We start from the raw sequence: 14,293 nt of genomic DNA, 5'->3' as shown, positions 1-14,293 counted from the left end.
TTACACTGGAAATTTTTTTAACTCTTCTTTTGTTTAATTTGAAAGTGAAGAAAATGGGAAATCTTTTTTTCATCTGGAAATATTAATAAACTTATATAATAAGTCATAAAACAATATGGTTTTTTTTACCTGGAAGAAACTATTTGTCCTGTAGGAGTTATAGAATTCTTGAACATCAGAAATTACGTAAACTTTATGGGAGAATATATTATATAGAGAAATATATTGATATTTGATACACTATTTAGAACAGTGAGTGGGCAATATCGCCCCCTGGTGGGCGACGGAATTGTCCAAGGGGGCGATAGAACCTACTGATTTAACATAGGATCCTATGGGTTTACTTGAGTTGGGGGGGGGGGGCGGCAATGAGAGGAAAAAATTTCTGATGAAGGGGGACGATGGAACAAAAAGTTTTGGAGACTATGATTTAGAGAAATACTGGATATAAGAGAAATATTGAATTTTTTTGGGTTCTGTGGAAGAGCATCATAAAGCATCAAGGGTTGAACCGTTGATGCTTTATGATGTATGTTATCACCGTCGAAGCTACTGCGAGAGCTTTTACATTGGAAACTTCTGCACTATATGTATATAGATATTTTCTCTCTGAAGAATCAGAAAAATTAAGCATTTAAAGATGATTATTTTTTTCTCTCACTGTACTGGTTTTGATTAAACGTGCATTCACCTAATTAATATAATATGTCAATAGTCTTGAAGTTTGAATAAAATCTTATATGTGTTCAGTGAAAATGACAAATCATCTCTCAGCATAGAAAAAAAGTCTTTATTATTATTACATGGAAAGGCGAAAAGTGATCACAGTCTAGGTAAGGAAGAATAATTTTTTATGCATAGGATTCAGTCTTCCAAATCTGTTACCTTTCAATGCATCAATTAACAAATATTTCTCCAACAACCATCTTCTGTACAGAGTCACATAAAAATTTTTCATCTCTTTTTTGATATTTTTTTTGTAATACTATTTGGCTATTTTATCAGACAAAAAGCCATTGCTTTGTTTTGAACTAACAAATTAATCTGAACGCTTCGGAAATTGTTATGTTGTAATTACAATTTTTTATTTCATAATGATTTTATAATTAGATAAAGTTCAGTGATTTCATACACATATTATACTTATGATTGTGTGTTTTTGTTTTAAAATGACAACAGTTTTTATGCCATCATTTTAGAAAAATTACAGTTAATAATTATAAAAAAAAAACTTTAATGCATATTGTCTCTCAATTTATTTTTCTCTTAAAAGTACTCAGTTTTGATGCAATTTTATTTTTTCGAGCTGCACTGAAACATCAATTTTTTGCTTTAAAGTGATAAATTTTAGATTTTGGGGAAAATTCTTTTTTAAATTGCTGCAGTACCTCGATTTATGATCAGTGCAAGTTATGAGCAAAAATACTATGTAAAGAAAAGTTTTCATGCTAGTAAATATTAATTAGCAAGCATGGAATGCTCAAAAACTCATTGTGTACTTGCACACACAATAGCTTGAATATAAGTCGAATCTGAGAGCAATGCTCTATTGTACACTTTGCACTGTATTTGTCTCCTAAGAAATTTTTATTCTGCATAAAGTTTACTGAATGAATGAATGCCAGAACTTTGCCACTGGACGTATCCCGTTTCCGAGATCTCTTCCAGCCCAGCTTCAGAAGCTGGCCCAGCATAAGTTTACTGTACTTTGCCATATTAATTAGGTTTTTATATGAGTTAGTATTTTTCAAGTGTGAACCAAAATAATGATATGAGTTTTTGAAGATGCAAATAACTCTTATTACTTCAGGTACCGCTGTATTCATTTAAGTGGCCTCGCACTTTTTAATATTGTGCAAAATTATGCTCTGATAGAAATATCATTAAAAGTACTATTTAACCATAGATTTATTTTAAATTTTTCACACATGTTCTTGATTATTTGTGCTATCTTGTGCCAGTATAAAGTTTCACTTATCTCTGATACTGAATTTTTTGTAAGCTTTCAAAGAAACTAATTAAAAACAGCTCGCCCGTGATAAAATAGCATTACATCAATGTAATTGAATAAAAATTGATTCAAAGTAAAGGACACTGTTCAGTTCATGAAATGAAGTGAAAGATTGAGATTTCATTGATTTATCTTATTTAAAATTAAAATTTTCTAAATTTTAAAATTTTAATTTAAATGTTAAATAGGTTTGAGTTAATGAAATGCCAGTTTTTTTGCTTCATTCCGTGAACCAAACAGTTTACTTTATATACAGGGTGTCTTGTAAGTGCTAGCACATCTTTTTTCATCAACCATTCGTCATAGAGGTATGATTTTAATTTAAAAAATGCTCAACAGGTGTACCCTTTATTAATTCTAAGAGGGAAATTAATACTGTGTTTAGTAAAATGAAAAATCTAAATTTTCGTACGATCCCTTGTGTTACAACTTCCAATTAGAAAGTTGTTGCCCTGTCTCTCCCGATGCAAACAAAAAAAGAGAGAGCCATATTTCTAAGTGCAATGTTCATAACATTCAAATTTGAAAAACGAAGAAAATTCTGGAAGGAACAGTGTTAAATGCAGAAACGTATATTAATGTATGCATAATGTATATAACATAAACATGATGTCTCTTGATGCCCTTTCTCTTCATTAGAAAATGTGATCTGGAATTGTAAATATACCTTGAAGGACTAGAAAAATTGCTGTGGACGATCTCTCTTAATTCTACAGAGTGCATAGCAAATGGAGGGGGGTGGCATGTAATTTTACTGGCGATCCTAGAGGTATACTTCCAATTAGAAAAAATATCCAAATAATGTGTAGTACTCAGATATGGCATTCAAGTTTCCAGGGATTGTATAGTTATTATAATAAAAACCCCCATTTTTTTACATAGTCCCCGTGTGCCCCGAAACCCAGTTGGAAAGTTGTTGCCCTGTCTCTCCTCATGCAAAACAAATTCACTGATATGTTCGAAACGGGGGAAAGTTGGGAGAAAAACCATTTTTCCACACTTAACACTGTTTTTTTTCCAAATTTCCTCCGTTTTTCGAATATCTCAATGAATATTGTACTTAGAAACATGGATTTTTTTTTTTTTTTTTGTTGGCATCGGGGGAGACAGAGCAACAACTTTCAGATTGGAAGTTAGTGCACAGGAGAACCGTATAAAAATTTAGATTTTTCATTTTGTTGCATGCTGCATTTTCACTCTCAAAACTAGTTCAGGGTAATTTTCGAACGCCTGTTGAGCACTTTTTGAATTGAAGTCATAACTATATTTATACACGATGGACACGGTTGATGAGATAAAGGTTGTGCTATCACTTACAGCACACCCTGTATATATACACACACATACATATATATTGAGAATCAATTTTTATTCAATCACATTGGCATCATGCTGTTTAATCATGCACACAACCTATTTTTAATGTATTTTTTTGAAAATTTGCAAAAAAAAATTAAGCATTAAAGATATGTAAAACTTGATACTGGTATAGAATAGGATATGTAATGAAAAATATGTGTAAAATATTTGAAATAAATCAATGGCTAAATAGTATTTTTAATGAATGTACTAGAGAATATAGTTTTTCACCATGTTAAACGGTACGAGACCCGCTTAAGGGGAGGAAATTGTTTTTTCCTTCTAAGTTAATAAAATGCTTTATATTGGACCAAGATGATTACAGTTCTTTGTTAATGTTGACTGCTTCCTTTCATCGTACGATTGGACATGCCTATATCGGAATTCGTAGGTGCCAACGCTTCCGATTTTCCAGCCTTACTAAAATCTTCCGGTTCAAAATCGGATTCTTCCGCTTTTTCGTATTTATGGGAAACATCTTCAAATTGAGGCTTGGCCATAAATGAAAAATCCCAAAAGAAAAAATCACTCAAGCCCTCGCAATCCTAAGTTGATCAAATTTCCTCTAGAGAAATACGGGGAGTTGGGATTCCAAATAACGAAAATCAACAATTGTCGCCAAATACGATAAATATTATTAGGTTTATGATATAGCGAAGCCAAGTCTTGGCTATTTTGACTTTTATAGAGGAAAAAAGTGAATCAATTGAGAAGCCATATAACACATGACATACAGGGTGTCCCATAAATTGGTAAATAGTTTAAAAATTCATAAAAATTGAAGGAACTAGCTTTTTTCAATGCGGTTAGCGAAAAGTTATTCTCACGAAGGGTGAATTTTTATTGGTACAGAAAATTTTTTTTCAAATTTTTGTCAGTAGAGGGCACTGAATCAAATTCATAATTTTGGACCTGAACCTTTCTTCAATCTCTTCTGCGTCCGAATCGTTGATAAAGCTTCAGCCGACGGTTCGTGGCTGAGGTGAAACAACTTCACCAGGCGTGCTTTATCCACCAATGTCAACATCACAATGAAAATCGTATATAAGTGTTAGTGACAGGAAAATTCTGTGAACTGTTAATCAGTACACCATGCATTTTATAGGACTCTGATTCTCTTTCGTGCCACGCTAAAAAATTTAACTTATTTTGTATCTACAGCGGAACCTCCCCTCTAACGATACACTAGATAGTGGACAGTAAAATCAAGCAAACTCTAATTTTTTTGAAAACTCTATTAATTTTTTGTCATAAACAGAGAATTTATCATATTCAATTAAGATTATGCTTGATCCCAAGCTCGTATTGGTAAATATGATAAATCGTTAATTACTAAAATTCCCATCAAACTCAATTTGAAACTGAAATCATCAAGTTTCTTTGAATCTAGTTTCATGAAAATATTGATTCAAATATTTTAAATATGGCCACTTATCCAAGATGTTCTGTATAAAACATGATTTATGACATCCAATCGGTTTTTAAAAAAAAATCAATTCACAAACTTTTAATAAAAATTTTCATCGAATCGATTAACTTAACTAAAACTTTTAACTGCCATTAACAATTCATCGATTAACCGACCCGATTAATGGATTAATCGCACTCGCCCTAATAGGAACTAATTGTAGAAGCCAAACGTCATATAAATGTTAAAGTCGTATAAACGAGGTTCCACTGCATATCGTACCTCCCCATTTGTCTGCTAACGGGGTCCCATGGGTGTCCGTTACCGAGAAATTCTACTGTATTGACAAAAATTTGAACTAATTTTTCTTTCCGTACCAAAAATAAAATGGTCCCTCTTGAGAATAACTTTTTCGCTAACCGCATTCAAATATACCAACTCCTTCAATTCGTATGAATGTTTCTACTATTCACGAATTTATGGGACACCATCTAAATAAGAGAAGAATGTTTCCAACTATATAAAGAAAAAATTCGTATAAGCAGGTCCAAGCGTATCCACGACTCTTCATACATTCACATGTTATTCACAGCACATAATTGAAAACATACCAACGAAAAAAAAAAAAAATTGCGGAAAAAAACACAACATTATTTACAAATTCGCACACAATAAAATCTATACTCTACCCTTTTTTTTTTTGTGAAAAAATGATAAATATTTACATAAGTAATTTAATATGTATTTATGTATATAGAACATGAAAGAGGAATATATCAAATTCTTATTATATTGGAAAATAGTTGTGGAAAAAACATCTTTCTATATATGTATATCCACCGATTCTGTAACATCAAAATAAGCATCTTCTTGTGTCTTGTTTACACTATTGCATTATTGAATCCATATTTCCTTCTTCAAAAAAAAAATTGCACGAATCTTTTTTTATACCATCCATTCTATGAATAAATTAAATCAAGGAGAGAGAGACTATAGAGAGCATGTACTCAATTAGCGAGAAGTAGAACTCGCGCTTCAATTTTTTTTTAATGGACTATTAATTAATGGAATTTTATGCTAACTACTAGCACCTATTATTAATTATACGATAAAAATTCATCGTCTCCGCTGGTTATTTGAGCTGTTTTTCCCCCTTCCTACGTGCGAAAACAGGCATTTGTTAAGATATGATTCGATAACCCTACATTTTAACTAGAAATTTTGGATTTCTTTTTCCGAATATCCATATTATTGACTGGATTTCCTTTATTTTACGTTTCTAAGATTGAACTTGTGATATTTTTTTTAAAAGCACATTCGTGCACTGGATATGGTATGCGATTTTGAATTTAATCGCTAAATATTGTATGTATGGCTTCTGTGTAATGCCAATTAGAAATCAATATTGCAGTTGTTTTCCTGATTAAACGTGTGTCTAATCTTTGATTATATTTTTTCTTATAGATGCAATGAGATCTTGAAACTTTTCTTTCTTTTAAAAACCAGTGGTTCTTAACCGGGGGGTGTTGGAAAGCATTTTTTTGGGGGGGTGGGAGATGGGTGAAAACAAACAGCAACATGCGGATTGATTTTTCAGAAATATTGGAATGACGCGAGAAATTCAATTTTTCAATCCAAAAATACGAATCATATAGTCCTCCGACCACGAGATGAATTTTCGCTGCGTCATGTCACGTCACGTCGGATGATTTTATTCAATTTTTTTTTTGGTAAAACGATTGCACATCGAGAAAAGTTCATCAGTGACTGAGCTTTCATGATTGGCATGCCCTTCTAGGATAAAATAGAATCGTTTGACATGACGTGCCGTAGCCAAATCTCATCTCGTGGTAGGAGGACTATACCTACATTTTCACACTTCGTTTTTCAGCTTTCGCTCGCAGAAATGTGATGCGTGAAATTTGAATATTCTTCTATATATCATACTCATATATATGCAATTTTCAGATGCCTTTTGCTGTTTGTTTTTTTGTTTGCGGTACCAGATTAATTTCTCTTCGATCTTAATTCTACGAATGATGGTAATTTAGAGCAGTGTTTCTTAACCTTTTTTTTGCCCGTGGCCCCCTTTGAACCATATTTTTTTCTCGTGGCTCCCCTGTCTTACCCAGAGTTTTCAACTCTCATCTAGAAGCGAGACACTTTATACGTATTGAAATGATTTTTTTCAGTAAATTTATGCTGAACGAAAATTTTGCAAAGAAAATTGGTTTCCAGACCACTAGCCTAAAATTATTGATCTCCCCGCTAGTTCGAGTTCCATCAGGACCGTCTCAATATCATGGGGCCCCCCTCCTTAGGCAAAGTGATGCTATGGTAGTCCCATACTTTAGCTGGAAATAAACAGCCTACATATTTCCTACTTATTTTCAAAATCAATTGTACTATACAAAATATCATAAGGTGGGGTCACTTATGGGTATGAGGCCCCTCACAAGAGTGGGACTGACAGAGTTACAGCCCGGGGGCCTAATATGGTTTTCATCATTTTTTTTTTGTTTTTCCTACAATAAATTTCATATAGGGAAGGGGGGGGGGTCTGAAAAATTTAGCTTGGGAACTTGTTGCAAAATGTAGTACCCCAATACCACAAGGGGGCCATATGGCCCCCGGTTGAGAACCACTGATTTAGAGCACGATCATTTCATTGAAATGCGAGTCAACTCATGTATTGAAATTGAATTTCAAAATTCTGATTAAGAACAGTTTTATATGTTCTGTTGAAACCATTTGCAAGTCTAGGAGAAAGACGGCTTCGCAAACACTTCTACCATTTGCTACCACCTCCCTTTGCAAAATGTGGCTTGCAACATCTTTGCTGATGAAAACAAAAACCAGGAATCCCTTGAATGCATGTGATAATATGCGGTTAAAACCCCCCTTCTCAAAGCAAGAGCCTAAATTTCAACATTATTTTGGAAAAACAATAGCAAATTAGTTCATGGAAAATCGAAAGGTAGAATAATTTTATTGCGTTGATACTTGAGTGCATTTTCCTTCAATGAATTAGTTTTGCAACCATCTTTCAAGTTTAGAATTGTTTAAGCTATTAATTACCGGAAAATTAATATAATTAATTGCAAAAAGTAAATTTTTAACAACTAGACAACACACTATTCAAAGGGGGGGGGGGAGGTGCGGGAAAGTAAATTTAACTGCTTTGGGGGTGCTGGATGGTGGGGGGAGGGGGAAGTTAAGAACCACTGTTTTAAACCGAGCACAACTCTGGTCTATGACCACGGGCAATTTACTACCGACTGAGTTGTGATGGAAGTGTGAGTGTGTGTGTATACCTGACAGTAATAAGATGGGTGACTGGTCGACAGTGACCGTGTCTTCTTCACGAGTATTTGGTTCTGGTTTATTTCTGAACTAGTTGTCACCTGGTGCGGAGGGATGGACTTGGTATCGATGTGATCCCCAAATTTCCAGGCTTCAAGTACCCAATGGAGATTCATAAGAAACATGCGTTGGTCACCTCAAACATATTGTTAAGTTGTGTGTGTGTGTGCCCCCTTGAAATGCGTAGGACGTTTGTGTTTCCTCTTAGAAATGCATAGGAAGTTTGTGTATCCATAGGAATGCGTATTTGACTTGACGGGAATTCATGGCGTGCATATTTCTCGAAATGCTCCAAAATTTGTATTACTCTCATAAATGCGCAGGGGACTTCCTGACCACCTCCTAGACATGCGTGCGAGGCTTGTGTACTCCCTAGAAATGCGTACCCATTAAAATGCGTAGGAGGACTACTTATTCCGAGAAATGCTTTAGTGACTCTTGATCACCCCTCGAGCCAGTTTGCTAGGGTATCTCAGGATACAAACATATAAATACAATTCAATATCTAAATTCAGTCACGGTCATTAGTCTAAAAATTGTTGCAAATTCTTATGCTAGGAAGATTTCATTGCATTTATAAAATAGATCATTATTATTATGTTCAGCGGATTTGAGAGTTTGGATGAGTAATCACTATTATCATCAGTTTTTTTTTTTTTAAAAGAATTTCGTCAGTTCTTGAGATTAATAATTTCTCACGAGCTTATCTTAAAAATTTCTGATTGTGCTTATTTACAAGAATAGTGATTGAATACTTTTTTTTCTTCCCCCTCATTATTCAAATTAACGTTAACTACTTATATAATGACAGTGAATATCACTTACGAAAGCGTAGATGAAACCCTTTGTTTTTTGCTCTAAATGATGATCCTGGGGAAAGGGAGGGGGGTATTGTTAGTTAATTATACACAGTATTTTCAATTGACGCCCAAAAAAGCTCAGATAGTGGAAAAAATACTTAAATAATTATTGTTTTTTTTGTTCAGACATGACGTTCACACACAGAAAATCGTTTTCTCTTTTTTCTTCAGCATGTGTCCACGACAGATGAGCACCAATGTGTTTCGGTGTGTGGAAGAAGTAATGTTCAAATACACACAGATATCGAGATCCTGGAAGTTGCGGTCACACTTGATGCTCGTTGGTCAAGCAAGTATGGATGTGGGAATGGTGATTATTTTCACCCTTTGTTCGTTTCGAATCGTTCTTCCTTATGGTTATGTTAATGTGTGTGTGTGTGTATAATTATGGCACTTATGGAGTTTTTGTTTGTTCGTATTCGGATACTTTTATTGAAAAAAAAGGATCAGACGATTGTCCCTTTCTTGTTTGATCCATCGCCGATGCCTCCGTTCCTTTCTTCGGCCGGGTCAGTCGGCGTTCCCGGTAACGTCTCTTCCTGATGGCTCTGGCGTCTGATCTTGCTCGGCGATTTGATGCGTATCGATCCTCTTGTGAGAAAGACTCTCTTGCTCCAGATTGGGCTTGGCCTTATCAGGTACCTAGTCATGGACGGATTGAAATTCATTACGCATGTACACTATATTGTCAGAAATCTGTGGTTTTTTTTAGCAAAATATTGGGCAAAATTTTGGTCGCGTGAACCCTATGCTTGTACTCACAAATTGCCAGTGAAAATTCAGTCACGAGTGCATTTGGGGGATCGACAAAAAATTAAGTTAAAAAAAATGTTTAATGTTAACGTTTTATCAGCCCTTGTATAAAAAGAAACTGCACAAAACTTTCAGAAAATATTGTATGTCGATTTACATAATTTTTGATTTCCTTTCACTATATGTAATCTTTGACGAATCAATAAATTTTGGTTTTACCGGAGATGCCCTGTTCCCGAGGGGGGGGGGGCAAAGTGCTTGCGTTGCTTCTTGCGACAGAGCCTGGGTGTCTCGCGGTTTCTCCAGTTTCTCCAGAAAATATTGTATGTACTAACGTTTTCGTGTATGTGTGAATTCTCGTGAGAATGGCACGTACGATAGAACCTCGGTAGGTCGTCACCCTAATAAGTCGTCACTCCGGTTAGGTCGCCGTTTTTGTTCGGTCTCGTCTGGCTTCCATAGATAACAATGTTAATTAACCCCTCGGTTACTCGTCGCTAATTTCGATTAACTCGTCACTATGGAAAAGTTTGAGAGAGGAACGGATGGTTTCTATGGCTTCCTTTTTCTTCAAAGGTAAATTGATAACAACACGGCTGTATGTTCGAATGTGACCATATAAAGGATTATGCACCAAAACGGAACAGCACAAACGAGAAAAGTGACAGCGTAAAAATTCATTTTCCGACTAAAAAAGACAGGAGTTCCCGAAGCGTTGGGGGAGGGACTGTTCGAGCTGGACCTAATTCTTGCATAGGCTTCTTCGAATTTCAATAAAATATCTTGAATAAGACATTTCTCCCCCCCCCCCCCCAGTTGAGAAGGCTGTCTAATATCTGTTTCGCCCTGCCCAGAGGTCGAAATTTGGCCCTGCGTTCGAGATTACTTCATATTTGTACCATGAACTACTGATAAAAAATTCAAATTACTAAAAATTAAACGTGTCACGTGCATGTAAAATTATTGTGCATTAAATTGCGTTGTAGATAAATGTTAATTATTCTAACATTTATTATGATTAGTGGGAATTGAAAAAAAAAATACTGGTATAAATCGTAAGTTTACCAGTGTATTTAACCATAATACAGTGAGTTGAATACTAAACGCTTAAAAGGTTCAAAAATTCATTTTCTTCTTTCATTATATATATAAATTTGATTCATTTCACCGTTGTAAACCGTGTACGTGGGCCTCTGCCGTTGCTGGATTTGTGACTCCCCTGTGGTGGTGGTGGTCGTGTGGAACACGGTTCACGGAATCTTTGCCCCCGACATCTCGCCCCTAGCACGTTTCGTCCCCGTTACATTTGGCCCTCGGAAATTTTGCCTCTGACATTTATATTTGGCCCCCGCAAATTTCACCCTTGACATTTCGCCCCGGATATTTCACCCAGGACATTTCGCATGTCCTGACCATATGAGCAACCCGGTGAGTGACCAATTGAATGACCCTATTAGTGATCTAGTGAGTTGGACATTTTCCCTGATATTTCGCCTGCCCTGACTGTATGAAAGAACATATGAATGATGGTACAAGTGAGTGACCGTATGAGTAACCAAGTGAGCTGGATATTTACCCGTGACAATTAAACTGCCCTGATCGTATGAATGACCGTAAGAGTAAACATGTGAATGATGGTGTGAGTGACCGTATGAATGATCAAGTAAGTTGAACATTTACAAATACAAATACAAATACAACGCCACAACAGGCAAATTGCCCAACGAGGTGGCTGACTTAAGAACATCATGGATCCCCGAGCCCCTACCTACTACTGCTACACCACACATGCACCCCCCCCCCACCGCCGAACCCCCCAACGAATTGGTACATGCGGGAATGTGCGTGTACGTGTAGTGCAACCTGACGTAAAGTTTGTTTCTGTGTAATGCTTGTTATGTGTAGTGCTGTCATCTGCCCCCAGTTTTACTAACTATGAGTGAAGTGTTATGGTTGAATGATTTACCGTTGTAGGACTGTTGCTCTCTGTGGCGAGACTTTTTAACGGGGAGATCGGCTCGCATTTGCGCCTTGAAGTTGGAAACCACAGAAAACCAACTTCAGCCGACCACCACTGTGGGGTTCGAACCCGGATTCTCGCATCACGAGTCCGGCACTATAACCACTCGACCACCACAGCGGCAATATGTGGCAATACAGCGGCAATACCCCCGATGATATTTTGTGCCCTGACCGTGTGAGTGATCAAGTGAACTGGAAATTTACTCCCTTCACATTTCACCTGCCCTGACCGTATGAGTGATGGTATGAATGACCGTATGTGTGAACAGATGATTGATGGTGAGAATGACCATGTAAGTGACCCTATAAGTGATAAAGTGAGTTTGACATCTACTTGTGACACTTTGCTTGCCCTGACCAAGTGAGTGATCAAGTGAGTTGAACATATAATTCCTGACATTTCACCTGCCCTGACCGCATGAGCAATGGTATGAGTGACCGTATTATATGAGTGACCGCACGAATGATCAACTACTGCTGTAATAAATGATATGGAGGCATTCTGTTCGTTATTTGTGTATATTTTCTGTGACTTGTATACGTCATCGCCACCTATCGGCTGTTTTTTAGTTATTTTTTCCTATCGTAAAAAAATTCCCGTGACCTAGCGATGCTAACCCTGCAAACCGTTTTTATTTCGGTTATTTTTCTGGTTTTTATGAATTTTTAAAGTTTTTACAGACTTTTTGCCCACCCTGAGATACCATGTACATGAGATACATGCATAGAAGTATAAAAACTCTCAATGATATGTCATTTTTACCGCACATTAATTATGTACGTAATAAAACAAACAATGTAATGGGTGCTCTTAACAAAATTTCATTCCCCCAGGCTAAGCTATCTATTAAAAATAAAATTCTTTTATTTAAGTCAATACTTCGCCCTACGCTGCTTTATGCCTCACCTGCATGGGCCCATGCATGCAAAACCAATATTAAAATCTTGCAAACTGAACAAAATAAAATTCTAAGGAGATTTTTGAATGCAACTTGGTTCATCAGAAATCTTAATATTCGCTAAGATCTGGGCATTCCTCATATATTCAAATATATCAAAGAAATTAATAAAAATCAATTTGAGAGAATGAAAAATTCCAGCCATCAACATATCAAAGACTTGGTTGATTATAGTTCAGCACCTACACCAAAAACATCGGCTCGAACAGTGTATAGGAGACCTCAGCAGATTTTCCACCTCCCTTGGGAGGAGATTGGATAATGCAGGAATAACTTGGAAGCCTCCTAGGCTATAATTAGGACTGTAAATATTATATATATACGCTTATTCTCTACTAATGTGGCACCTATTTTAAACGCATTTATCTATGTGGCACCTATTTTAAACGCATTTATCTATGTGGCACCTATTTTAAACGCATTTATCTATGTGGCACCTATTTTAATCGCATTTATCTATTTGGCACCTATTTATTCACTTTTTTCCGCATCTAATTATCGTATTTAATTAACACCTTGTACATATGGAAATTACTATAAGGCACATATATTGGAACTTTGAAAAAAAATAATAAAAAGCTACCCGGACGAATGGCATTTAATTTGACGAGTGTATAAATTAAAGCTTTGGATTATAACCACCATTCTTTTATTCTGATTGAGTTCACTTTGACGCATGCAGTTACCACTAAGATAAATATGTGGGTTGGACCTCTCTCCATCTGGCAGTGACGTGTCATCGAAGAGTTGTGGTGGCATTTTCTTAGTGATTTATCTGCATTTAGGCTAAATTCTGTATAGCTATGACCGTGACCTGGATTTGACTATGCTTTCTTTCCCACACAAAACACATACATGCACACACACTAATTATCTTACAAAACTGACAGTCTATTTTTTGCCCCTTCTTCATAGGCCTTACTGGGCCCGTTCGTAACCCCACAATCAGTCAAGAGCTGGGCATGGGGGGTAACAATTTGATTCTGTTCTGTTTAGTAAATAATTTTTAATTGCGCATGCGCAAGAAATATTAATTTTATTTCTTCAAAATTTGGTTTCCAGATATACAGGGTGCATAGGTAACAGCGCGTATGGCATTTTACTGACGACTGTTGATCCTAGAGGTATACCTCCAATTAGAAAAAAGTATCCAAATAACGTGCAGTACTCAGATATGTCATTCATATTTCAGGGGGTTGTATAGTTATTGAAATAAAAAAATTAACCTTTACACTATAACCGTGTGCCCAAATCAAATTAGAAAGTTGTTACCCTATCTCTTTCTCTCTCAACGAAAAAAAAAAAAATTCATAGTGATATTGAAACTTGAAAAACGGAGGAAAATTTAAAAAGAAAGAAGAACAGAGTTAAATACGCGTAAATCGTTTTTACCCGCATTTAACGTTGCCCCTCCCCCTCCCCACTTCATTATCCCAACTAAAAAATTTTCATTTTAAATTTCATTTATTCGTCAAATTTTCTTTAAATTTCGTAAAATTTGGTTGAAAACTCGGCAAAAAACAAGAGGTGGAAAGTGGAATTTTGGATTGGGAAGAAA

General features: G+C 35.8%; 1 protein-coding gene across 1 annotated transcript in view; it reads right to left on the bottom strand.

Moving 5' to 3' along the window:
• Positions 1–770: 770 nt before the first annotated feature.
• The window catches only part of LOC149068907 (potassium channel subfamily T member 2-like), a 149,472-nt gene continuing 135,949 nt past the window's right edge, over positions 771–14,293 (bottom strand). Inside the window, exon 29 of the mRNA XM_089250496.1 lies at positions 771–9,643. Coding sequence (XP_089106622.1) covers positions 9,448–9,643 — 196 coding nt within the window. The 3' untranslated portion in view covers positions 771–9,447. The remainder of the gene's footprint in view (positions 9,644–14,293) is intronic.

This window comes from Pholcus phalangioides, unplaced genomic scaffold (genome assembly GCF_987345545.1).
Source record: "Pholcus phalangioides strain wild (caught in Gottingen) unplaced genomic scaffold, Ppha-v1.0 ptg000024l_1, whole genome shotgun sequence".
Lineage (NCBI taxonomy): Eukaryota > Metazoa > Arthropoda > Arachnida > Araneae > Pholcidae > Pholcus > Pholcus phalangioides.
This window is presented reverse-complemented; position numbering and strand designations above follow the sequence as displayed.